Genomic DNA, 25421 nt, shown 5'->3' with positions numbered 1-25421 from the left:
GAAATGTTTGCTTTAAACAACAAATTATTAGTTATGTGGTTGATGAATGGTGGTGACTTTGTTAGCCACTGAAGCAGAACATTATAAAGTGGCTGTTTCCAAGCAAAAACAAATCAATTAAAATTCAAGGGATTTTGATTAGATGTTGTGAAATCTTTGGCATCCCAGCATGATTTGAAAAATAATTTGTTGTAATGTGAAATGTGGGGAAGCTGTTGTAAATGAGGCAAAAAATCACTGGTATGGTCTAAGTTTTGGGACAGGCATATGGGCTTGATAAGGGAAATAGTGGGAGCTTGCACACTGACATTAAAATCCATAACAAAACACTCCAGAAGCCCACCAGCATGTTCTGACCCCCTCTTCACCTTAAACATTCCTGAATCCCTCCCGTGCTTGGTTCAACCCGCCTAAATATTTGTGAGCCCCACCTCAGCATTGCAGACTCAGGCATCAGCCTCCTGGAGCAGCGTGGAGGTGCAGAGGTTGGGGCGGGGTCGCGGCCGGGACGGAGACAGGAAGCAGTCCAGGAAGTCCATAAAGAACACAAACATCACTGCCGGGGAAGAGGGAACAATGGCATCTTGTGACTATCAGCGTGCACTGTATCTGCCAACGCTTCACTTCTCAAGGCTCTGTCCTATAAAACCACATATCCTGACATTTTACACACTGTACATATTGGGAGCATCAAAAATGCTACACTGCATCTCCTTTTTTCCAAGGCTAATTGGATTCTGAACCCTAATGCACTTATTAAAAGTCAAATGTGATGACATTTGGATGGGGAATGACTACTGCGTGCGAGAGAGAAAGAGAGAGAGAGAGGCGGGGAGAGGTCAGCTCTCAGAGGAGGCATCTGACATAACGGCTTGATTTGCCTGTAATGAATCAAAGGAGGCAGAGAGAGAATTGACTTCAAACGCTCCTCTGTCACTATTCACAGTTTTACAGCTCCACAAGTGAGATGCTGCAATGCCCATTAGAGATCTGCCTTTAATGGTGCATTTACATAAGCCCTGAGGTTATTCTCTGTGAATCCACCAAATCAATGCTCAGCACAAAGAGAACACCAATCTAGATCTAATTTAATGCCACATTTAACTCCAACCCCCTCCCCTCAACTTTCACTCCGTCGCACACGCAGAAGGGACACATTTTTATTAATCAATACCTGGGGGGAATGGACTGGAAGTGTATCAAGTAACAGATTTGTTTTGTGGAGCTATGCAGTGAACTTCCCAAATGCACAAAAACACACAAATACACACACGGAAATAACATGATTTAATCTAACTGGATCACATTCAAATTAAATAGTGCTGTTGCCCTGCAGCCACCCTTGGTGCCAGGTGCTGTTCAGTGCCCGCAGGCTGAATCACCAACCTGTCAGCACACACTCGTCACAGTGATTAAGGGCTGGCTGACTCATACAGTGTCCTCATAAAGTTGGCTTTATGGCTGTGTGTGTGTGTGTGTGTGTGTGTATGAGAAGTATGCGATGAAGAAAGACAGAAATCAACTGAGAGAGAGAGAGAGAGAGAGAGAGAGAGAGAGAGAGAGAGAGAGAGAGAGGAGAGTCCCTGTGAGGGTGTCTGTGTTTTCTGTGCAGGCAGGTGGCAGGCGGGTGGACTCGATGACTACAGTAAACCATGAACAGGCCCGGGTCACATGAGAAGGCCCCTGACCAGGCTAATTAGTTTCTGTATCAGTTGGGCCAGTGCTGCCCTCGCTGTGCCTCTTAAAACATTCATGACATAGAGAAAGACATTTGCTTAATGAATTATTAAGGTTGTCCTCAGTCTTTAGATCATTGTCAGGTAACAAAATTATCCTTTAATTTGAGATAATAGCCTGTGCAGTATCTGTCTCTTTCGGACATATGGCTGTAAGCCAGATTTATTCAAGGTCTGCCTATGCATACTAATTGGAGATACTAAAAAAAAAAATAGTGAAGGGGAAAAGTAAGATTTCAGGGCTGGGAAACACAGTTAGGCTTACATACTCCAGTTACTCTGATGTTGGATTAACTGCTTCTTGTTATCAGTGATGCAGTGATAAATTAAAAAAAAAAAAAAAAAAAATAGGTAGGCCTACATGTAAAATTAGGTAAATTATAACCTTTGGGCATCATACAGCAAACATCCATAAAATAATTTGGCTTAAAAATTACCCTCCTTCCTTCCTTGTATAGATTACAATTTGAAAACATATGTAACTACTAATGAAACTTTAAAACTTCAGAAATCACAAATTGGCAAAAACTATTACATTACTCAGATATTTCAAATTCACTCCAATTAGTTAGCAGACCCTTGGAGGGTTTTGTCTTTCTTTCTTTCTCCTCCCTACATTTTGTTATTTGATGTTCATGGTTATTCATTGTCATTTATTTTTTAGATTATTTGCATCCTGAAGTATACTAACAGCAACTTTTTTGTTGAAAAATGTATGCAGCACGTAATTAAAAAATCATGAGGCAAACAGCTAAGCTGTGCTTGATACTGTTTACTATGATGTCCTCTGTAGGTTTCAGCTGACAAGGATTTACTGTATGAGTCCTAAAAGTAACCTGAGCGGAAACCAGGGTTGCATTCAGGTTACAACAAAGATTGGATATGCTCCACCGCCCCGCCCTCTGCGAGGCGGTGGGCGGGGCATCATCACACAATGTGCTTCCCAGGCTCCGGGGCTTTTTGGAGGATTACCGCGGCCGACTGGGAGGCGAAACACAGCGTCGCCGCCACCGGTCGGTCTGAGCAGCGGCAGCAGCGGCAGATGGGAGCCGTGGTGATGGCATGTGTCGCACCGACGGTGTCCGCGGACCTCTGTCAACTTTACACCTGAAAACAAAGGACAGCGGAGCTCCAGCGGTACCGTGAAGGGATTATGTCCGGCGCCTGTTGGGCAGCTGTGGAGAAAACTTTATCAGAGCTAGAGCTGCAACTAGGTGAACTGCGTAAACATGGTAAATATGCGTTTATTAACTATTACCAAGTTAGCGAGCTAGCTAAGCATAATGGTAGCCGTCCTCCAAACTCAACCTGCAACTCTGTCTCTCCAAAACTGCCGGTGGGACTGTGTGGCCACGTCGAAGTAGGCGAAGCTGCTCTCATGTCACAACTATCATATAACTACACTTAGAAACACGGGTTCGCAGATGTTTTGTTTGTTTGTTTGTTTGTTTCGTGTATCACCCTGAGATAAACAATGATATTATGGAGTTGGGAATCCTGTGCTTCATGCTGTGTTTGGTGCGACTACGGTGAGTTGTCACTTGACTTTCTGCGGAGTTTACCGTCCAGGCTGTGGTGTGGAAAACCCGTGACGTTTCATGTCAGAAGTCAGGTTCAGTCATGTTTGTTGTCCATTAAAAAAGGCAAAGCAAAACTGCCACGTTTTTTAGAGTGGAGTTTGGAGGAAGCATTTGGAGCGCATCTGCCAAACAGTCTGTTCACTTGCCATGATTTTTTAAACATGTCAATGTTTTGCATAGCTGATTTTTTTTTTTTATAATCCAGACTAAACGCGCCTTGAGGCTACGCTTCTGGTTGAGCAGGTTAAACCAGTCGCTCTGCAGGTATCGCTCTGGTGGCAGGTAAATACCAAAATCTCTTCCCTGTTATGATAATCAGCTGTGTGGAATACGAAAATCAGTAACCAAATACTCAAGAGGAGCTTGCTGTGCTCTAGTCTCCAACTCCCTACTGAGCCACAGAGCTCTTTAGTAGAAGGCAAATGTTTGGCCATATGCCCATCCTGTTATGTGCTGAATGGACGCAGCGCGCTATGTAATGACATGCACACATCGCTATGTTCCTCGCAAACGACGGTACCGCGTTTTCTTGTTCTGACAGACAAGCAGATTGTTCCCTGACCTAGTTACAGCATGCTCACATACATACAGTATGCTGCTGCTTTGTGCACTCCTGTATACACACTTGTTTACTTGGTGGCTGAGAACAAGTGGATTTCAGTGGAACTCAACAGAGCTGTAATTCCACAGGAAGGTACAGCACCTTTTGTATCGCCATGCCAACCAGGGCTCTTAAATGAACCCGGATTTATGAGGCAACACGGGGGAGGAGGGTTCTGGGGAGGGGGGTGGCAGATCAGGCAGTCCTTGGTTCTTCGACCTTTATCTGATGAGGGGAAAGTGGGATCAGTATCACACTGTTTTCCAGTGGCATCTAACTTTACCTTCACACGATTACAAGTGCTCACACCTGGGAACTGATTTGTGTTTTACCCATTAAAAGAGTGAAAATTAAGATTGTGCAGATTTAAAAGTCCCAAAACACTCCCTTAGTATGACACTACAAGGGCATCTTAACCTTGATGTGATGATCATGGTACTGTAGGCTCTGTATGATCTGTTTTCTTTGTTGGAGGTCTATTAATGCAGCTGCGGTTTAGGGGAAATATGTGTCTCTCCTCCATGCCATCATACATAACGCAAACTAAGGCATTTGGCACTTCTCTCAGAATCCCCAATGATTTCAGAGAGATGCTGCTTTATGAAGGTCCCAAATCAACAGATGTTGAGCTGTGGAAAATGTTGATTATTCGGGTTAACTGGTTATTTCTCCAGGTGCAGGAGATGTGCCGGCATTCCCTCTTTGATGGGGAAAAGAGAAGCTGGTGTTTATCGGGACTGATATTGATTTGTTCAGTCAGGTTGAAAGACTGTAGATGAGTCGGTCACTGATATTGATGGTACTTAAAGGTCAGTTCTCATGTGTGTGTACACAAGTCTAAACTGTGTGTGCGTGGCGAATAATGAATCCATCATCAGCCTTTTCTCTTATCATCAGCTCATTTTCAAAGAGGATGATTTTCCATATTTTCACACTCTGCCAGTGACGTTTATGTTCATGTGTGTGTGTTTGATCTTGAAGAAATGGATGGGGGTGTTATTCCGTTCTCTAAGCTCCTGACAAGTGTTGCCTCTGGGCAGTGTGTGTGTATTGTAAGATGGGAAGATTATGTTTTCAGCTCCAAGTTAATGAAGAGCAGATTCTCTTGCTCAGGGGCTAATTCCACCTCCAGGCCACAGGGACAACAGGAGGTTATTACTGAGACAGTGTGTGTCTGCCTTCAGCTAAGTGAGGTTAAGGTGTACTTATGTGGGCACTGGCTGAGAACACTCCATTCAAGTGTCTGTGCGTATGTGTGTGTGTATACGTGTTGGGGTGTGTGTGTTCTGAGTGTGTTGACCAGGATCAGATGCAGATCAGTTAGCCTCGCAGAGAAGCCACCCTCGTCAGACTTTGGTGTTAGATTACGGGACAAGCAGTGAAGGTAAATGATGTGACCCTACAGCAGCATCACGCTACACAGCTAAGCTGACTGTGCAGAGATTTTCCAAATTTTATCCCCTTGTGTTGTGAGGGAATCGAGTTAATGACTAGTTGGATTTCTCCCAAATCACACACAAAAACCCTGCATGAACTCTATGCACCATTTCAACACATAACCAAACCAAAATAAACACAGAGGCTAATTTTTCCACACATGAAGTATTTTTTCCTTCCCTCACAAGTGTTTTTTGCTTTGAGTGGTTGACCAGCTCACAGCACAAGATCCATTGACATTAGAGCTGAAATAAAATAAAATAAAAACAAGGTATAAAACATGTTTGAAGTAATTGTGATGGTGCCAATCAGGAGGGAAATTTAAGTCACTTGCACTCAAAGATTATCTGTACAACTGCAACTAGGGATTGCCTGATACAGGTTTTTGAAGACTGAATATTTTTGAGGAAAAGCTGTTCATATGTGTGATTTCAGATGATATTCAGTTTCAGTATCTTCAAATTTGACTATTTTCACAATATAATGTTCCAAAACCATTTTAAATACTCAGTACTTTGGGACATTAAATCTATCACTCAAACCACAGGACAGTTATGATGATGATAATGTAATGTCATGCACAATTGTGTGGAATCCAATCATTTTATTTGTATATATGAAGAATTAATTGAAATTCGGTATTTTGAGAAGACACCCAGTGAAGTATTGATCACCTCTGCCATAAATATGAACTCAGACAAACTGCATCATATTCATCATGTGAGATGTGGATGCCTGGTGATTGCTCTGTCAGATTTTTAATAACAGTCCAAACTGGCAAACCCATAAAATCGATCCAGGGATCTTACGACTGCCCCAAACTCTAGCTCAGTGCGGCCCCATGTTGAAAATGTATAAGTCATGTAGTGTGTTTGCAGCCTTAAGGGTTATGGTTATTTCCCTCAGGCACACAACATTTGGTTAAATGTAAAAGGTCAGGCAGGGCTGAGCTCTTGTGGCTCCCGCTCTGTCTAATCTAGATGACAGGATACCAGTATTATGCAGTTGCGCAGCCAGTACACACATACACATACACACAAGAATACATGAAGTCTCAAATCAGTGCCACAAATCACAGTGATGAGCCAAGCCTCACCCATTGTTGTGTTTGAAGAGCGAGCGAACGAATGGGAGGAGTGCATAGTGTTGAATGCGCCAGCTGACTGATGGTCTTAGGCTCTGACTCGCTTCATTTCATTCACTGGCTTTTATGGCGAGGTATGAGCCAGGCCACTCTCAATCGCGTCTGTTGTCAGGGAAACCAGTGGAATCTCAATCTCTTTCTCTCTCTCTCACACACACACATACACACACACACAACAATCTTCAACAGGCTCTTGCCACATTTCTATTTCTCTATTCTGTTTCTTGTCCTCCTCATCATCCCTCGCTCTCCCTCTGTGCCCTGATATCCTGGCATGAATGATGCTTATTGGCATTTATTAAGACAGGGATGAGTGATGATGGAAAGAGATTGCTGTATTTATTGAGCATTACAAGTGAAATGCAATCTGAACTGTATTAGATGGAGTCATCTCACACGTGCAAGGTTTACCTCTATCTGTGTGTGTGTGTGTGTGTGTGTGTGTGTGTGTGTGTGTGTGTGTGTGTGTGTGTGTGTGTGTGTGTGTGCGTGTACGTTTGGCGGGCTGCCTTTGGATTAGGGATTGAGTGGGCTAAGCTTACATTGAATAGACACACACTGACAAACCAGCAGCGATGCCGGGTGTGTGAGTAACACAGTGCGGATTAACACTCGCACAAATACTCTGCCCATCAAACAGATCCTGTGTAAGGATAACACACACACACACACACACACCTTTATTACACTCCATGGGTGGATTTGTTTAGTCAGACAGTTCTCCAGCTACAGTGTAGTGGTCCAATTCATCACTACTGCTCCTCGGTAATTTCACCATAATAATGCTTTATGTTGTCTGAAACACACAGATGCATGATAACTCACATGAATGTGATACATCTGGCTCAGCTCTGGTTTTCACCCAACGTCTGTGAACTGTGCAATATTTGGCTAGCCTACAGCTGCATCTCACATGCACAACAAATATGCTGTGTAAAATGGCAGAGGTGTGTGGGGGGGGGTACAACTCCTGTATCACTGAAGATTCCCTGGAGCTCACACCCTGACAGTCTCTATTATGTAATTCACAGAGGAGTGCGTGTGTGTGTGCGTGCATGTTAAAGGGACTGGAAAATCTGAATATTGTTTTTTTCAGATGTTAACTGATATGTGTGTGTTGTTTGAAATAGAAGACAAAACATTCCCTCCGGTGCGTAACTGTGCTATCGATGTTTTGGGCACTCAGTCAACACTTATCTTTTTTTCTTTGGCTCTTGGGCTTGCATATCCCCCTAATTTTTACTGCGTGTTTAGTGTAGCTAGTATCTTCAAATTGTATACACATTTCTTCTAATCTTTTCCCAAAGAAAGCAGTTATTGATATTTTAGAGTTGTGATATCATGTTTCCTGGGATTTAGATTATACACTCTGTGTGTGTGTGTGTGTGTGTGTGTGTGTGTGTGTGTGTGTGTGTGTGTGTGTGTGTGTGTGTCTGTGTGTGTCTGTGTGTGTCTGTGTGTGTCTGTGTGTGTGTAGGGGTCTGGCAAAGGGTCTGGGCCGGATTCGACCAAAAAAAACAAACAAAAAAAAAAAAACAAGAGGACTGGAAACTCTGAAAAAGTAAAACTGAGATTAAATCAGCTGCAGCAGGGTTTAATTCCGGGACCTTTGCTGCTTGTCATCCCCTTTCTCTGCCCTGCGTTTCCTGTCTCTCCCCACTGTGTCTCTCTGATGCAGCAGTAATTCCCCCCAAATAATCTTTAAGGGAAAAAAAGTGTTGTTTGGAGGTCCAGATCTACAGGGTGTCCATAAAGTCTCTTTACAATTTAACAAATTTATTACAAAAGCAAATGAATAGACAAATCTGTTATTACAAAATGAGGAGTAGATATTGAAGTTTTTTTTTTATTTTTATTTTGCCTCATTTAATACACCTCTATGTGGGCACACACTTGAGTCGGCACTCGATTTCTTGCCATGTTCGCTGTAGCAGAGCCTCATCCATGGCAACAGTGGCATCAGTGATCTTTTGCTTCAGGTCGTTGACGTCCAATGTGATTAAAAACTTTGATAACCACTGAGGACAAATCTAACATCACATAGGACAAATCTGATTAACATATCTCATCAGTTGCTTTTGTAATAGATTTTTTTTAATTGTAAAGACACTTTGTGGACACCCTGTACTTCATTCATTTTAAAGAACAGTTCCCGGTGAAGCGCCCGTTCTCGAGATGACAGGTCAAACTTGGAGGATCTCTTACACTCACGGGGATTTGCAGATGCCGCTAAATGGGTAAGAACCGGAACAGTCACTTTAACCATATGGCGGACCTACCAGTTATGGAAATTCCTGGAATATAGGATTTAGAAACGTGTATTCCAAACAATGAAAATAAGGGGATTATATCAAGTCAGGGATTATCGGGGAGCAGATAATTCCTGATAGTTCACCTCATCCCTGAGGTGAAAGACAACTTATTTTATTTAAAGAACGTTGTACAAACCCTGTTCTGAAATCTTCTGAAGCGGTTTATGCATCTCTAAAGACCAATCTGATTATGATAGTCCACCTGTGGAGTTCAAACCCTGACTCTTACTCATATTCTCTATCCCTCTTTTAATCCCTGTCTCATAACCATCTATAACTGTCTAATAATGTCTTTCTCCTAAGCCTTTAACCTCACACATGCTTATATCCTCACCCCTCTCTCCCCCCAAGCTTTTTTTCCGGCCTTGTTTGAATGAGAGTAGGTGCTGTTGGATAATCTTTGCTCTGGAAAGAGGAGATTAAAATCTCAGATTACAAGAGGAGAGGAGAGAGACGCAGAGGGATTACAACTTTTTTTTTTTTTTTTTAAGAGTAAGTAGAAGTTCCGATCTGGATGTCTAAAACAGGTCAAACACACACACATACACACGTGGTTCAGATTACGCAGTGATATACTCACATACTGATAACCCCTTCTCTTTAATTTGGTCACACATTTTGTACCCAGTTTTAAGGGTGTGTGTGTGTGTGTGTTGGGAGGGGGGGTTGTTTGCATGCATGTGTGCTGTATGCCAGTGAATGTTTTCATTTATTGATGCTGAGCTATGCGATAGTAAATGGAGTGCAAAGAGTCCATTGATTTTAACCCGACGTATCTTCCCAACTCTCTTTCTCTGTGGACTGTGGTTTTATTGATTGCCTCTTTTACACACTTTCTCTCTGGTGCAGTTTGCAGAGCCAGGACTCTTCCAAAGTGCATTTAATTACATGACAATATGTGTTCGCCAATTTTTAGTGCTAATTTTTTCTCTGTCTTTTGCTGCTCAGTAAAAAAAAAATGCCCTTAAAGAATGTGCCAAGTATTCCAAATCAGCTGTAATGAAAAGAACATTTGAATAGTGCCACAAAAAGCATTTTATCATCAGTAAATTGTTATCACATTATTTTTGACACATCAATATAATTACCATAAACAAGCAAGACCTTTGCATAGCACACTGACAGACTCTGGTGGCTTCTACTCTGCATTTTACATCGTGTGACACCAGGTCAGATTTCACCGGAAACACACTGAATTGCTTTTACTTCACAAGTGATGCACAACTTTTGGCAACTTTGCTGCAGTTTCCACTATTCTAACCGTGCCGTTTTCACCTTCATGTTCGTTTGCCTCATCAGAATACAAATCCTTTGTTACGAAGGGCTCTCATTGGCTCTCATGCTTCTTGACGCTCTTCAAAACAAATGGTGTGCTGCAGGTGAGGAGCAGGAGGAGGAGGAGGAGGAGGAGGAGAGCGGTTTGAGCAGGAGCATCCTCTTTTCAACAGGAAGCAGTGAAGTTTTTGGGGAATTTGGTCTCAATTTAGAAATGCACAAAATGCCCCTTCAAAAACCACACAGGGTTCTTGGCCCCGTTCTGTGCGTTACTGCAGGTCTGCGTAGGATCATCACCATGATCAGTCAACTCTTAAAGAGAAGAGTCCTCTCTTTCTGTATCCTGCAGCAGAAAAGAAGGCAGTGTAGTTGACAAAACTGTGTAATTTATCATTTCTCTCCGCTGCAGCAGTCTGCATCAGTAGTCCCCAGCCATGTCTCCCTGGAGCACCCAAATCGATCACTGATCAAATTTGGAATGAATTAAGAGGGGAACAAATGAAGAGATGACGAGAGCAGGATGTGTCTCTCCCTGTCTGAGTCAGATGTGCCGTCCTCACTGATCCATCTGTGGTTTTTTAATGAGGCTCTAGAGGGTATTTGCTCTTCCTCGTCCCCTCGCCGCTACGCCGTCACACTGTCATACAGGTCAAACAAGTTGCATCATGACGTCTGACATACTGCAAGGCACTGCTGGAAATTGTCGTTTTGTTTTTTTTTCTCATAGTGCAAACACACAGCTCAACGCAGACACACTCACACAAAGTGATGAAAATGTCAAACTTTAATGTCAAACTTTATGCCAGAGTTGGGTTTTGCGTTTGGCGTGCATTTACACCAGGAATCAACTGATAATGACTTTCAGGACTGACACTGACAACCAGTATTTTCAACCGATATTCATTTGTAGTAAATTAGAAAATTGCAGTGTCAAAATGTTCAGTAGGCCCAACAGAAATGTCAACCCAAATCTTTCTTTGAATTAACAAACGTTACAAAAAATTACCCAAAAATTTACCAAATAAATAAAAAATGACAAGAAAGCTATCTCTAATTATCCAAATGATACATTTGAAGATTAGATCATTAATGCTTTTTTTTTTTTTTTAAATACTTGTGGAAGCATTAAAAATGTAAGATTTAAATAAAACTGAATAAATCCTGTAAAACCGAAATATAAATTGTAATTCTGTCCATCAGGCAAGTAAGTAAGGGCAACACACTGCAATTTGCCATTTTTGTCCTTCTGTAAAACTAAACCACAAATGTAGTGAAAAGGGGAAATGAAAATTTTTAACATATATGATTGTTTTTTCTTAATATCAGCATTCATGTAAGTCAAAATAACAATACCGATTATTGAAAATTCAGAATATCAGCCCTGGTAATCATCCCGGACTGATAATCAGTTAATCCCTAGTTTACACTGTGCAGTCAAATGCTGTTTTGAGTGACTGAACATGGAACTAGCTGCTTACCAGAGTGCACAGTCAGTGGAATTCTCTAAAACTTTTAATGTCCTTGCCCGAATAAGTCATCTTTCCGTTTTGAAATTGAGTTTTTAATCCTGTGTCGGTTTGCCTTTGATCCTTATTGCTGTAGCCGGTCAGCAGTCACACCCTCTGGTATCAAGCCTCTCTACAGATTACACACAAGTGACACACCTCTGGACGGTACTGCATGTTCCTGCTCAGCACACTACCTGCCATGCCTTATGTGTCTGATACATAATCTGTCAGCGGCTGTGGGCATGTCCCATTTTGTCCGCAATGACTCAAGTGTGTGTGTTTGTGCGTGTGCATGTTTTTGAATAGAGGAACACGTCACGACTCGAAACTGAGATTAAGTCCTCGCAGCAATATGTTAATCAAGCTCACACTGTTTACTTCCTCTCCGTCCTACCTTTGTTTTGGTCTCACTACAGTTGTATCTGTGTGTGTGTGTGTGTGTGTGTGTGTGTGTGTGTGTGTGTGTGTGTTTTAAGTTGCCTCGATAAAGCCAAGGATGAATCACAGATGAATACCTTCAAATTCAGTTTTTTGCTTTAGATATGACTGTGTGGAGCAGGACTCGTCTGTTTGTATTATAGCTCATTTCCCCATTTGCTGCGTGTGTGTTTTTGTTTCCATCTATTCAGTGGGAGCCCCATGGGGAGGTCTGTCTGCTGCACGCTCTGTCCCACCAAGGGCTGCTGTCCTCAGTCACAGAGTCACTGCTGCCCCCCCTACCCGGGGCATATAACTCAGCAGTCCAGCTCACATGAACCGGATGTCTCAATTTCACCTTAAACTGTCCTCTTATTAAATCACCGCTGGACTAACAACTCTTTACGTGATATGGGGGTATGATGGGAAAATGGGAACATTTGAATGTGAATGCAAAAAAAATGTTTGTTTGTTTTTTTGCCACCCGGGTGCCACAGCCTTCCTAAATAATAGGCTAGTCAGCTACAGCGAGTCAATTTTCTATTTTGATTCTTGTGCTAGTTTTATATATGAAAATTATGTGGTGTGAAAAGGCATTTAGGGTTCACTTTAGCCATGGGCAAGAATCTAGAGTGTTCCTCTGCTCACTTTAAAATATATTTAGTTTAAGTCGTCTGAGAAGATAAGAGAAGTTTGCCTTGGAGATAGGAAATTAAGAGGCTTCAAAGCACAAAGCAGTGAATATTGAAGTGCAGTTATGAAGTTAGTGTTGAGAAAACCCTCAGGTTTTAAAGCCTGATTGTGCTGCTTGAAGAGAAATAAGAAGTTAAAGATGATGAAATGCTTGAGTATTGAGGTTTTCTTGTTGCCCACACAGCACAGTGCAGTCATAATGACATATAGCCTAGTGTTGTTTAAGCCTGGTCTGAGACCACATGTCATCTATTATTCATATAGCCACAAGCAAAAGCAATGTTTGTCAATTTGTTTTGCTCTAGAAATGTTCTTGCAAACTGCTTGAGCAAGCCTGATATTCTTTAACCTTTTTTTTTTCCCTATTTCAGAGTTGATCTTTGTCTAATAGATTGAATGTATTTGAGTCTATTTGTGGGTGCAGTGCCATGTTTTGTAACCTGGATGATGCACCTTATTTCCTGGCAGCATGATGCATTACGCTTGGTCTGTGTCACTTTTCTGGAGCCCCAGGAAGCATAAATCACAAGGAATACTTTAAGTCTGGTTGGAACATTGTGGCCAAATCTCACTTGGTTTGCTATTCATTTATTATGCCTGTCAAAACTACAGCCTAATTGAGTGTGAACACATGTCTGTGCCTGCTTTTGCAGCTGTTGAATAAGCCAGGTCGTTTGTTACATATTCCTCAATCCTCTGCAGAGTCTAGTCTACTTTATCTGTCTATGTCATGCCGCATGGATGCAGATTTTCTGATGTTTTTGCATTGAAGTCCCTTCAGGCCATCCAACCACATTCATGTAAGCTACATCAGCATTATATGATATAGCCGTGTCATCAGGTTGTTGTGTGATAACTTCCAGTGATTGGCTTACGGTGCTTAGTTTTGAATATCTCCTCAGCTAAATCTCTTTATCTAGATTCTCCCGATCTCATTGCGTGCCTTCAACACACACACACACACACACACACACACACACACACACACACACACAGACCAGTTCAAATCTGCCAGCATTAATCTGGTGTGCTGGTTGAGACAGTCATTGTCCATGCTGGGTTGGCTTGGACTCAGAAATATTCTGTAGTGACTGTTGCATGCAGTCCTGTAAGTGCTCATTGTGTGAGAGGAAAAGGAAGTTGAGAATCATTCGTACTGTACAATGCAACATCAACCTTTGCTTTCACTCACCTCTTGCCTTTACATCTGCTCTTTTCTGCATTGCGGCTGGTGAATTAATAGGGGAAGTGGGAGTATGCACAGCACAGTACCCACTGCAAGATGGGCTATCTTTCACATAGCCTATTACACACACACACACACACACACACACACACACACACACATGTTTTAGGTATGATGTCCTATCAGTGCATTAATATGTATGGCTAAGGTGCATGCTGCTATTCAATGATGGATTACCTTTATGTACACTGTCTGTTTTTACCAGCGTGCAGAGGGTTTGTGTTCAAACAGCCTTTTGTCCTGCAGAATGAAATCCAGGGTGGGGTGGGTGGATGAATCAGTTTGTTTGTTTGTTTGTTTGTTCATTTTGTCACTCATGATGCCACTGACTGAGGCTGTTAGGATTACAAGTCAAAGCAAGGTGATGCATTTGTTGCTGACCGGCCAAAAGGAAGATTGCATCGTTCACTGCACATGACATGTGGACTTGTTTTTCACTTGTTTCCCCCCCCCCGGTTCATGTTGGCTTCCCTCTGTAGTGGAAAACCATATCGATTGACTGAAGTCAGGAATAAACAGCGTCTCACTTGGTGCTGGAAGCGGCACAAGAACGATTTCCCCGGGCAGTTTCCTCTGTGTTTGTGACAGGGCATCATCCCCCTCACCCCCTCCCCCTCATGGCAAGGTCCCAGCTCCATCAATGAGATGCTCATATCAGCTGGTTTGGTGGGAGTTAGAGTAGCGCTCGCTGGCCTACATTCTCTCATCTCTCTCTCTCACTTGCTCATTCATTCACACACGCAGCAGACACCACAAGCCTGCTTGCTGTCCGATCTGTGATCTTGTCATTTGAATATAGAAAGTTGATGCAAACCACACATCAGTGCGGACACACACACACCCACACACACACATCATTAGGGTATTTCTGCATTTGTCAGCTTGAATCTGTATATTGAAAACGGAGAAGGAAATTGTATGGAAATTTGTGACTGTGGGAGCGAAGAGGATTAATTATTCCTTGCAAAAACATTCAAAGCCTGCAAGATCCAGTCTTTCATTTTCTTTACTAGTTGGACAGTTCATAGTGGAGAAAAACAGACACAACAACGGTCACACACCAGATTTGAACCCAGGACATCCCAAGTATCTGGTGTGCACATTACCCACCTGAGCAACCTGGAAATGCCATTCTCAGTTAAATTTTGTGCCACTCTTTCCTTTGCCACAGTCTGCCCCCCACAACCCCACCTCCAAAAACAACAAAAAAAAAAATTCTCACTGGTTCCTGCTATATAATCTGATTACAGTCTGTGTCTTGCTTTAAGGGAAGCAAGTGAGGAAGAAAGCAAATTCCGCCTTCAGATCCATTCATAAATTTTTAATTCCTTGAGTAGCCTACTTTCAGACATGTGCAAATTCTTTTCAACTTTTCCCCGATGGACAAATGCGTTGAACTGCTTAAAGCCAGGCCTCGAAATGTTGTGTTTCTATGTGTTTTCAGTGTCATTTCACCCATCTGTATTATAATCTCAACGGCCTCAATACAGACGAAGGTCAGAGGGCCAACAGCGACCAGATAGCTGCTCTATAAAACAGGCACGTGTGTCCTGTGAGGCATATGGTGCCTTTGTGGCCTGTGTGTGTGTTCACATGTTAATAATTTTCCTCCCTCAACCTCAGACCCACTTTCCGGTCGCTGTCCAGTACGTGTGTGGATTACTGAGTATGCGGCGAAGTCAGTGGTACATTTCCGCACGAGAACTCCCCAAACCCAGCACATACATGACCAGGCTGCTTGCGTGTGAGAGGAAGCGAGAGAAAAGACGAAGCAGAGGAGGGAAGGTGAAAGTGTTGATGTGTGCAAATGAATGCACAATCCGGGCGCATGTGTGAAAGAATATTATTCAAGGTTATAAGTTTGTTGTGTTTTGTGAGTGAAGAGGATATAGCTCATTGGCTATTTGTCCTGTTCCTCATTCCCATAGCTTCACAGTGCGATCATGTATTTGATAGTATATGTTCTTTCATCACCCCGGGTTGCTCTGGACCCGTTGCATTACTGGCTGTCTAATTGGATTGTCGGGTGCGTATGTGTAATGTTCTGAGAGTGTTAGGCTCTTCTTCCCGTTTTTCTTGATTACAGATGGCTAATTGGCATTAGCGCGTTTGCATGAATGACTATGTGTCCTAGAGTTTTGAAAACATGAAAACAAGATGCAAAATTGTTGTCTGCTTGGTGTTGTATGTCTGCGACATGCACTGCAAGGTTCGAGGAACGCTGATCGTGCAGAATGTATCACAGGCTGCATGACGACAAGAAGAATAAGAAAAATGTTGTATTCCATGTAAAGGTGTATAAGAAAAGGCATAAAAAGGCATATGAAGCTAAAATACCCCCTTTCAGGATATGCCAGCAGTTTGTTGTTTGCATTTCACAGCTTAGTCTGTGTGTGCGCGCCTGGCTGCCGTGGCAACAGGAGCCACCACATACTAATATTTTAGGTGGCCTTACATAATCGTCTGCTAAAGTCAATGCAGAGAGTGGTTTTTCAGCATAAGAGAGATTGGAAGCTGTTTGTTCTGAGCCCCGGGCTTTACTCACTAACTATTCTCAACTCTTCGGAGATTTCCTGTCTCTTCTACTGCTTTTTTCCCCTCACGTCCTTAAGTCTAAAACCAGGCATCCTTCAAAAGGGCCTTACAGCACACAGGCTCTGTAAAGTACCTATCTTCTCTCTAGAGGAAAGCTCGCATTTTTCGCTCAGAATTAATTGAATCAGAAACCCACAGTATGTGCCAGACTGTTTTTTCGAAGCAACTAGCAGTCATCTCTTTGTGTTTCCTGGGAGATTTTCACAGTCTTTTCATTTCAAGTGTCATATCAGTGATTCTGCATGTTTAGCATAATACCTACAAAATGTATAAACTTCACTTTTTTGCTAATCTTTTGCCAAAGCAAGTAGTCATATTTTACACCTCCCATTTCATTTTTCCTCTGTTTTATCCAGCCGTTGGTTTCCATTCATTCCACTACAATATGAAAATGATTTTTCACGGACTTCAAACTTCCTTTACGCCAGTATGCTATCACCGGAATAAAGTTGTCCACATTAGTTTTCCTAAAAGCAGCAGCACTGTTGTGTTTTGATGACTTGAAATTTTGGCGGAAAAAATGGTCACTCCACCAGGGAAAATAGTCCCTGGGGAAGCGTTTGCTGTACACAGCCAATTATCACTTCTGTGGTGTATGAATGGTGATGTGTCCACGAAAAATTCATATTTAAAATTCCAGGGATTGTGATTATATGTTGTGAAATCTTTAGTGCCCCCAAATGATTTGCAAAATGTTGCAATGTAAAATGTATGGAAACTGTAGTAAACATTTAAAACCACTACAGTGGTCCTTTAACATAAGTTTTGTGTGTGTGTGTCACCAGGCGGAGCGCAGCGGCTGTGATGGCAATATCCTCAGCATCCCGGTGCCAATGCGTCGTGGCGGCTCAGAGTCAAACTTGGATGTGGTGGATAGTGCCCGGGAGGGCGGCGTGGGTCTGGACTTCAGCAAGGGACCACTGGGCATCGACAGCCTGCAGCAGAAGATCCTCAAGGTCAGAGACGACATGACCCACGCACTTTATGGTCTCTTTGTAGCTTGATTGTGTTGACAGATGGAGACATTTGTACATACAGGTGACAAGTGGTCCCTCCTAACAAACATCACATGGTAGTAAAATCAAAAACATTACCTGTCTCCTTAATAGTGTTTTGTTGTAACACAGAACAGAAATATTACCTTACCAAGTAACAAGTGAACTGCCATTTCAGTTTCAGGAATAATACTACAGTAACCAAACAAAAAATGTAAAATAGGTTAACTGCTGTTATCATTGTCTCTACGTGTCAATATGAAATTGAATTATCTAACTATGCCCCCATTACCTGATTTATTTTCATTATCATAATTAGTTAAGTGTCTTCACAGTTTTGATGAGAAATAGCAGAAAAGTTGACTTTCTCAAAGTCTCAAATTATTCTCACTACTTTTAACTAAAACATTGGGCATTAATGCTTTGTAGATACTTGATTTATTCACAGGAGAGGTAATTAATTTATCCCCTGTCCTAGTTTTAGAATATAAAATAAGATTCATCTACCATTGTTGCAGCAATAATGGAAAAGTGAATTACTGCTCTCACTGATTAATAGTTAAATTAAAAATGGTAATTTTTAGGTAAGTTACAAGAAGTAAATAAGGTAGTACTCTGTTAGTAGCAAACCCAATAAAAACATACAATTACATTTAAGTACCTACTGTCAATGTTGTTATACCTTCATCCGCATGATCCCAAAATTCACCCCTCATCAGCTCCCTCTTTCTCCCTGTGTTCTTCCTGAAGGTGACGGAGCAGATCAAGGTGGAGCAGACTGCTCGCGACCAGAACGTTGCTGAATATCTGAAGCTGGTGAACAATGCCGACAAGCAGCAGGTGGCACGAATCCGTCAGGTGTTTGAGAAGAAGAATCAGAAATCAGCGCACTCCATCGCCCGACTGCAGAGGAAACTGGAGCAGTACCACCGCCGCATGAAGGACAGCGAAAGCAACGGCAAGCAAAGCCACAAAGACAGCGGCAGCTCCAAGGAGTCTGGGACTCAAAGCAAGGAGGGCAGCCTGCGGGACGTCAGCACCACGGGACGGCACCCGGCTCTGGACAAGGTGAAGACCATCGGGCCTGGAGTGTCGCTCTCACCACCTTTCTTCTTCAACAAGTCGCGGGAGTTTGCCAACCTCATCAGGAACAAGTTTGGCAGCGCCGACAACATCGCCCACCTCAAGAGCTCCATGGAGACAGGGGCGGGGCTCCAGGTAGAGGGTGGGGCCAGAGCTCTAAGCGGCAGTGCCAACACTGTAGCCAAGACAACCAAGTACCCGAGCGACGATGAGTGCTCCACTGGGACATCTGGATCGGCCGACTCTAATGGGAACCCGGCAGGAGGATCAGGTGTGGAGTCCGGGGGTCCTGGGAGATCGGACTCCCAGGGTCGTCTGGGCGAAGTGCTGGAGGTGGTCAGGGAGATCAGGGAGGCCCAGGCACAGCTGGCAGAGGACATGGAGACTCTGAAAACACAGTTCCAAAGAGACTATGGTTACTTCACACAGACACTGCAGGAGGAGAGATACAGGCATGTACAACATTAACACACAGTCTACCTGTAGTATGGGTGACCCCTGTGGGAGTCACCCTCACCCGGGCTGTATTAGTGCCCTATGAGCTCTAAAAAGCACACACAGGTCCAGTGCTGGATGTACAGGATCTATTACTAGATCTGTCAGGAGATAAGCATATAGCTGAGCATGTTTTGTTAGTATATCTGCTGTGAACTTTAAAGAGCTTTTTGGCAGTTTAGGTGGGGCTTTACTGTAAGTTTGTGTAAACTAAAAATAGATAGCAGAGCTCACTCACAAACTCCCCAGACTGTTGCTAAAGTCAAGTGAGGGCAAATATTTTAACAGCTTAGCTGCAGAAGTAGATAAACTGCTGTACTGTTACTCGCCCCCACATACTCAATTATGCATTGTTTCCCTCACTCTCCTTGTCTCTCTGCCTCTGCCTACTCTCTCTCTCTCTCTCTCTCTCTCTCTCTCTCTCTCTCTCTCTCTCTCTCTCCCTGTGTGTGTGTGTGTGTTTCTGTCTGTCAGGTATGAGCGGTTGGAGGACCAGTTAAATGACCTGACGGAGCTGCACCAGCATGAGACCAGTAATCTGAAACAAGAACTGGCCAGCATTGAGGAAAAGGTGGCCTACCAGGCCTACGAGAGGGCCAGGGATATCCAGGTATATGAGCCTGGGAACCTGATACACACACTTGAACCTGACAGAACCAGTTCTAAAATGCACCTCACATTTAGTCTCTGACCATATTTGAACATTAATTTACAGCATTGGAATTTTTCAGGTTTGACTTGAGACTTTATGGAGGTTTAACCCCCATACCTCACAGGACACATCACTCTCATTCATATGTAATGGGACACACAACTCTGATTAATTTTTAATGGGACACTCCATTGCTGTTCATTTCTAATAGGATGTTTGTCTCTCTTTCATTTCCAGTGAGGCACACGTCCCATTCATTCATTATTAAGAGAATGTATTCTATTTTATTTGTTTATGTATTTATTCGTATGTTTATTTTTTTATTTTTTGATAGTAAACAGAAGAAAGAGATAGAAAAGATTGGGAGGGCATGCAACAAAGATCGTGGGCCTGATACCCAGCCCTCTTTCACTTGTTATGGAATACATAGCTGACATTCATTTCTAATGCATTACACATCAGTTCATATCTAATCCAGTTTTTCTGTCCTTCATTAGTTACTGCTTTATTATGTTTCCATTATCTTAACTGTGGTTTGCATTTGTGTGTGCATGAATGTGTGCATGTATATATTGGTGTGTGTGTGTGTGTGTGTGCGTGTGTGTGTTCAGGAGGCACTGGAGTCGTGTCAGACCCGAGTGTCCAAGCTGGAGCTCCAGCAGCAGCAGCAGCAGACGGTCCAGCTGGAAAACACAGATGCCAAGGTGCTTCTCGGCAAATGCATCAACATCATGCTGGCTATTGTCACGGTGATCCTGGTGTGCGTTTCCACGGCAGCCAAGTTCACCGCCCCGCTGCTACGCAGCCGCCTCCACCTGGCGCTCACCTGCGTGGGTGTGTCGGTGCTGGCGTTGCTGTGGAAGAACTGGGAACATTTACAGTGCGCATTAGAGCGCCTGCTGCTCCCACACTGAGTTGGACTTGCCGCAACAAATATGAACGAGACCGCCAACCTTTGGCCAAACCTGGGTCAGGATCTGGAGGAAGTGTGTTGTCATGGAGACACAGGAAATGGGGCGGAGTTTACATGTAGCCTTATACCAGCCCTCATTCCCCACTTCCTATGATCAGTGTCACCCTCGTGGCCCCACAGTGACTTTAGTTATGGTTCTGTGTTTTGCATGTTTCGGTGGAGTCGACACAGAACCACATGTGGTCTTTCCCAAAATCCACTACCAGAGGATTTGAGCAGGCAACATAAAGCACATGCCTGTCTAAGGATAGAAAGCAGTCGATCAATTAAACAACTGAACATAGGTTTGACATCCGTGACATGGGAAAAGTGCAAGTATGAACATGGCACAACACTGCCACACCAGTGTACCACTACAGTTGGAACTGCTGCACCAATGGCAGATAAGTCAGCTGGATGACCTGACTTATCACTCAGATGAGCGCCGCACAGATGCCAAGCATGTTTCCTGCTTTTGGATTAGCCTCGCTCTCATCTGGCTGTTCCCACAATAAAACACATCACAGTCTAAATACAGCATGGTCTTTTTTCAGTCCTGTCCTTAAAGGGAAGTATATCTGTTAAGCACCCTCAGCGAACCCGTTCCTCCAAACACACACGTGTCACAGTCTTGAAACCACACACACATCCTCAGTGCGCCTCCCTCTACACCAGCCAGCTGTGACATTCACGCACAAACACACATCCACAAGAAGGCTGATTTATTTGCGCTGTGTGCCACTGTCCTTTACTATTATGTATTTATGGGATGTTTTTGTTGTCAGTGTCTCCTTCAAAGGGGAAATTTGAAGTGTAAGCCTATTATACACATCATTTGGCACGGTATGCTTGTGTGTGTGTGCCTGTCTCAGTGGTTAAGCTGTGTCTCCCTGACTGTGTGTCTATATTTTCTTAAGGGAAATTTCATAAACTGCCACTTGTTATGTTATTAGACGCTTGTTTTCACAGAATTTCAGTAAAAGCTCCCTCTCAAGAGCTTTTTGAGACAAAATGTGGTCTGTGAGTCAATACGTTGTACTGTATCCCAAAGACTGCTTCATTAGCATCTGGCTGGCTAACCCCGATAATGTCTCTGATTGCGAAGAGCAAATGTTAACTTCTGAGGAGAGCAGAAACCCACCTGTGATTGATTCCCCCTCGCTGATTGATTCGGGTCAAAGCTGAGTGGGAGTGCTGATTTTTACCAGTTAAAAGAAAAATGACTTTGTTGAATTGCCTTTTTATGACATGAACAAAACAAAGAACTTTTGTGTGAAGCCTTTGATGTTGCGCTGCATTCAGTGTCACATGTGAATAAAGGCGGGCAGGTCTTGACAGTTCAAAGTGCAGGCTTGGAAGTGTTTGCTGCTTGCGAGTAATGTTTTCTGTAGGATTTACCTGCTTGTGATGATTATTCACACTGAACACACACCTGCTTAGCGAGTGACTGGTTTGAGTTGATTTAGGTCTTAAGGAAACCAAACTTCTAAATGTCAACCACAACCCAAAAGATCCAGTTACAGCTGTTTCCTGCCAGGGTATTTTAAGAGTTATGAATGTGACCCACATTTAAAAAAAATGTTCCGTATTTGTTGTTTTACTTGAAATGAGTATGTTTGTTCCCGAAACAAAAACGCAGACATTTTTATTTATAAATCAGAAAAAAATCCCAAGTTTCCAAGTAATATTTGCCACTTAAAAGCTGGCATGAATGGTATTTTCAAGTTCGAAGCTCATCTTTCCCATGTGACATTAATGCAGCGTCTGTTACAGGACAGAACTGAACAATGTAGCTCCACACTCCCTATCCTTTATCACTGTGATGATGAGGGGGATGATATAGGCTTGATGCCTTTTTCAGTGCAGCTTATTGAACTGTACTTTGATTTCTGTGTTTCTGTCTCCAAAAAGCCAAAATATGGAGAGATCTCTGTTTTTCTGTGGATGTTTGTGGCTTTTGGGGCACCTTAGCCTTTCAGTGTAATAACCTAAAAGACTAGAGTTTCTTTCTTTCTTTCTTTCTTTCTTTCTTTCTTTCTTTCTTTCTGCCATCAGTCTTTGATATGTTGCCACTAGAAATCGTTCCAGACACTATTTCCTGTCTCCTTTTTAGGGAGAAAGGTGCACCTGTCTCCAAAGCTGTTCACTGTAATTCCATTTTGCGTGTTTTAAATATTTCTGTGTGCACTTGGAATACATACTTGTGCATTGATTTATCTTGTTATGTATTATTTTTTCCATGACACCATTTTATTTTCAAAAGAGAAAATAAATCCTTTTTTTTTTTTTTTTTATAAAATTGCTGCTGATTCTTTGCCTTCTATTGGTTTTATTCCTTTCATCTTCAACAAGTGATGTATTTTAGATCAGTTCAATACAGATCTCATCTCATCCATTATAGATTATCCTTCAGAAAGACTGCATGATGTGAGGACAGGGCGGATCAAACTGCTTCACAGGCATGAAGAATTCATGGAGAACCCAGGCCTAAAACTGACTGACATTCACCAGCCGTTCAACGTGGTTCAAAATATAGTGTGTCGTGACTTCAGATGCAGAAAAATCTGTGATAATACTACTTATTTCACTTAAGTCACAGTGTTTAGCACTGCAGCAGGGCTGTAGTGGACATGGGGGAAAGGAGGGACACGTCCCCCTCCCCTCTGCAGCCTGTCCCCTCCGTCCCCCACACTCCACCTACAAACTGTTAGAGTTCATCCAGTTCCTAAATCGTTCATGAGTCAGCTGTCCCGCCTCAACCTTACTGAATTTTTTTTTTTTTTTTTTTAGTAGATGCCTTTCACAAGCATTTAACCCTTTGAAACTGGAACAAATACACTGGATTTCTGTCAAAAACACCAGGAAAAGGGTGATCGGCAAATTAGCATGAAATAATAAACAACCAAAAATAATGAATAATCAAAAATGAGCAAGAAACCACTAAAAATAACAAAAAATACTAGAAAACTATCCAAGAACTTACAGAAATTTTGAGGAAAGAAATACAATAATAAAAGTAATTACTGCAAACATAGCAAAGTCTTCTGGGTCTCAAAGGGTCGATGGCAGCGCAGAATGAAAACTAGAATATGGTTATTGCTCTAACATGAAGTCTGCTGATATCAGATGAAATGAGAAGAAATTATTCATATAATTGTGCAATAGATCAGATATTTCTGCAGTCATCTTTACGAATGACAGCTTTTTCAAGGGGCTTACTATCAGCTGCTCATCTTGAGTACATTTGCTCGTTGATTATCCTCTTCATTCTCCAGAAGGAAGCTGTAATTGAGGATGAGGATGCTGAAGATGCACCCACTTGACCACAGCCTCACGCCGCGTTACCAGGAAAACTAAATGTCAAGGTGCCCTGCTGCTTCTGATCCACCGTTTGAAGAGGGTCCAGATCAAATGGAAAGTTGGCAGAGTGAGCCTGCTAAATCATGATAGTGTTTCTACATCAGTATTTAGAGAAGCTTGTTTCCCAGCCAACTGTACCAGCTGCCAGTTTGATACACAAAATCCATTAAAAATTCACATAATGTTTGAGTTACAAGAGTTGATACTGAAATATTGTCTTTCTGTAAAACATGAGGCAAAACCCAGCAGCTGATTGGCACAAAGAACAGAGACACTGGTGAGCTGATGATGATGATGATGTTAATCTACTGAAGGTGGTGATGTGAGTGTGTGAGGTAAGGGAACAAAGTGGTTTTAGCTGCACAGAATGAATTTCTAAGAAGTGCATAAACTTACTTTCTTTCTTTCTTTTCAGGTTCTCAGACTGTCAGAGGCCAAACTGAAAAGGGGGAGGCAGGCATGTAAGATGGAGCCGGGACAATTGAGGGTGACAGAGTTTAGCAGCGTTAGAAAATGCACTCAGAGGCAAGCTGGCAGGTCGCTTTCATCTCACACTTCATCCTTTTTATGCTCTGTGCTGAAAGGCATTGTGGGCAAATATATTTATGTGGTTTTGTGCAGCCTCCAAAATTCCAGCTTTTCGACTTACTTTTCGAGAAGCTTGAAACAGTGAAAATGCTGGAGGCCAAACATGTCTGTTTGATGAATTTAACACGCCTTGCAAATGAGTTTAAGGTGATTCACTTCTGCTCTCCGTTATAATGAAGGTGCCACATTCTGTCACGTCCAAATGTTTCCCTCCTCAGTTAGTACTACAGCTGCAAGACAATTACACCGAGCAAGCCATTATTCTGTCTGCTCGGCTGAGCTGTTAAAATCCATGTTCCTGCTGTTTTGTGGATTATGAATCTTTCATCCAGCTTCATTATTTAGATTGTGTTTTGCTTTTATTTTTCTCCAGCCCTCTGCGCTGCACTGCCCTGTTTCTGCCAGCGCTCATTCCACTCAGCCGGGCAGCCTGACCTTGGTGCCAGGCGAGGCTAGGTGATGTCTGGTAACAATTAGGACAAAACATCTGCACCGGGCACCATATGTATGGCATCGAATGCCACAAGGAATGAAACCAAGTGGATGTTACTACCAAGCAGTCAGTTATCAGCAGTGACTTTAAATTAACTCTAAACTCGCTACTAACTTTTGAGGTTTGATGTTTAATTTGATTTGCACTCGGCTGGCATTTATACATTATTTGGGTGAATAAATTTCATAAAATACGCTGAGTGTCCTCTGGCTCCTCAAACCTGAAGGCCATCACCAAACAGCTTAAGGCAGCATCACTA

At 42.7% G+C, this 25421-nt stretch overlaps 1 protein-coding gene across 4 annotated transcripts in view; it reads left to right on the top strand.

Moving 5' to 3' along the window:
• The window catches only part of tmcc3 (transmembrane and coiled-coil domain family 3), a 34136-nt gene extending 11125 nt beyond the window's left edge, over nt 1–23011 (top strand). For 2 of the 4 annotated variants that reach the window (XM_030045872.1, XM_030045873.1), the window contains 4 exons: nt 17330–17500; nt 18290–19074; nt 19592–19727; nt 20381–23011. In XM_030045872.1, coding sequence (XP_029901732.1) covers nt 17330–17500; nt 18290–19074; nt 19592–19727; nt 20381–20683 — 1395 coding nt within the window. In that variant the 3' untranslated portion in view covers nt 20684–23011. Of the gene's footprint in view, nt 1–2713; nt 2969–4996; nt 5302–17329; nt 17501–18289; nt 19075–19591; nt 19728–20380 lie in introns of those variants that run through there. The other 2 variants (XM_030045874.1, XM_030045876.1) reach the window with 2 other exon arrangements.
• The last annotated feature ends 2410 nt before the right edge of the window (nt 23012–25421 follow it).

Source organism: Myripristis murdjan, chromosome 23 (assembly GCF_902150065.1).
Source record: "Myripristis murdjan chromosome 23, fMyrMur1.1, whole genome shotgun sequence".
Lineage (NCBI taxonomy): Eukaryota > Metazoa > Chordata > Actinopteri > Holocentriformes > Holocentridae > Myripristis > Myripristis murdjan.
This window is presented reverse-complemented; position numbering and strand designations above follow the sequence as displayed.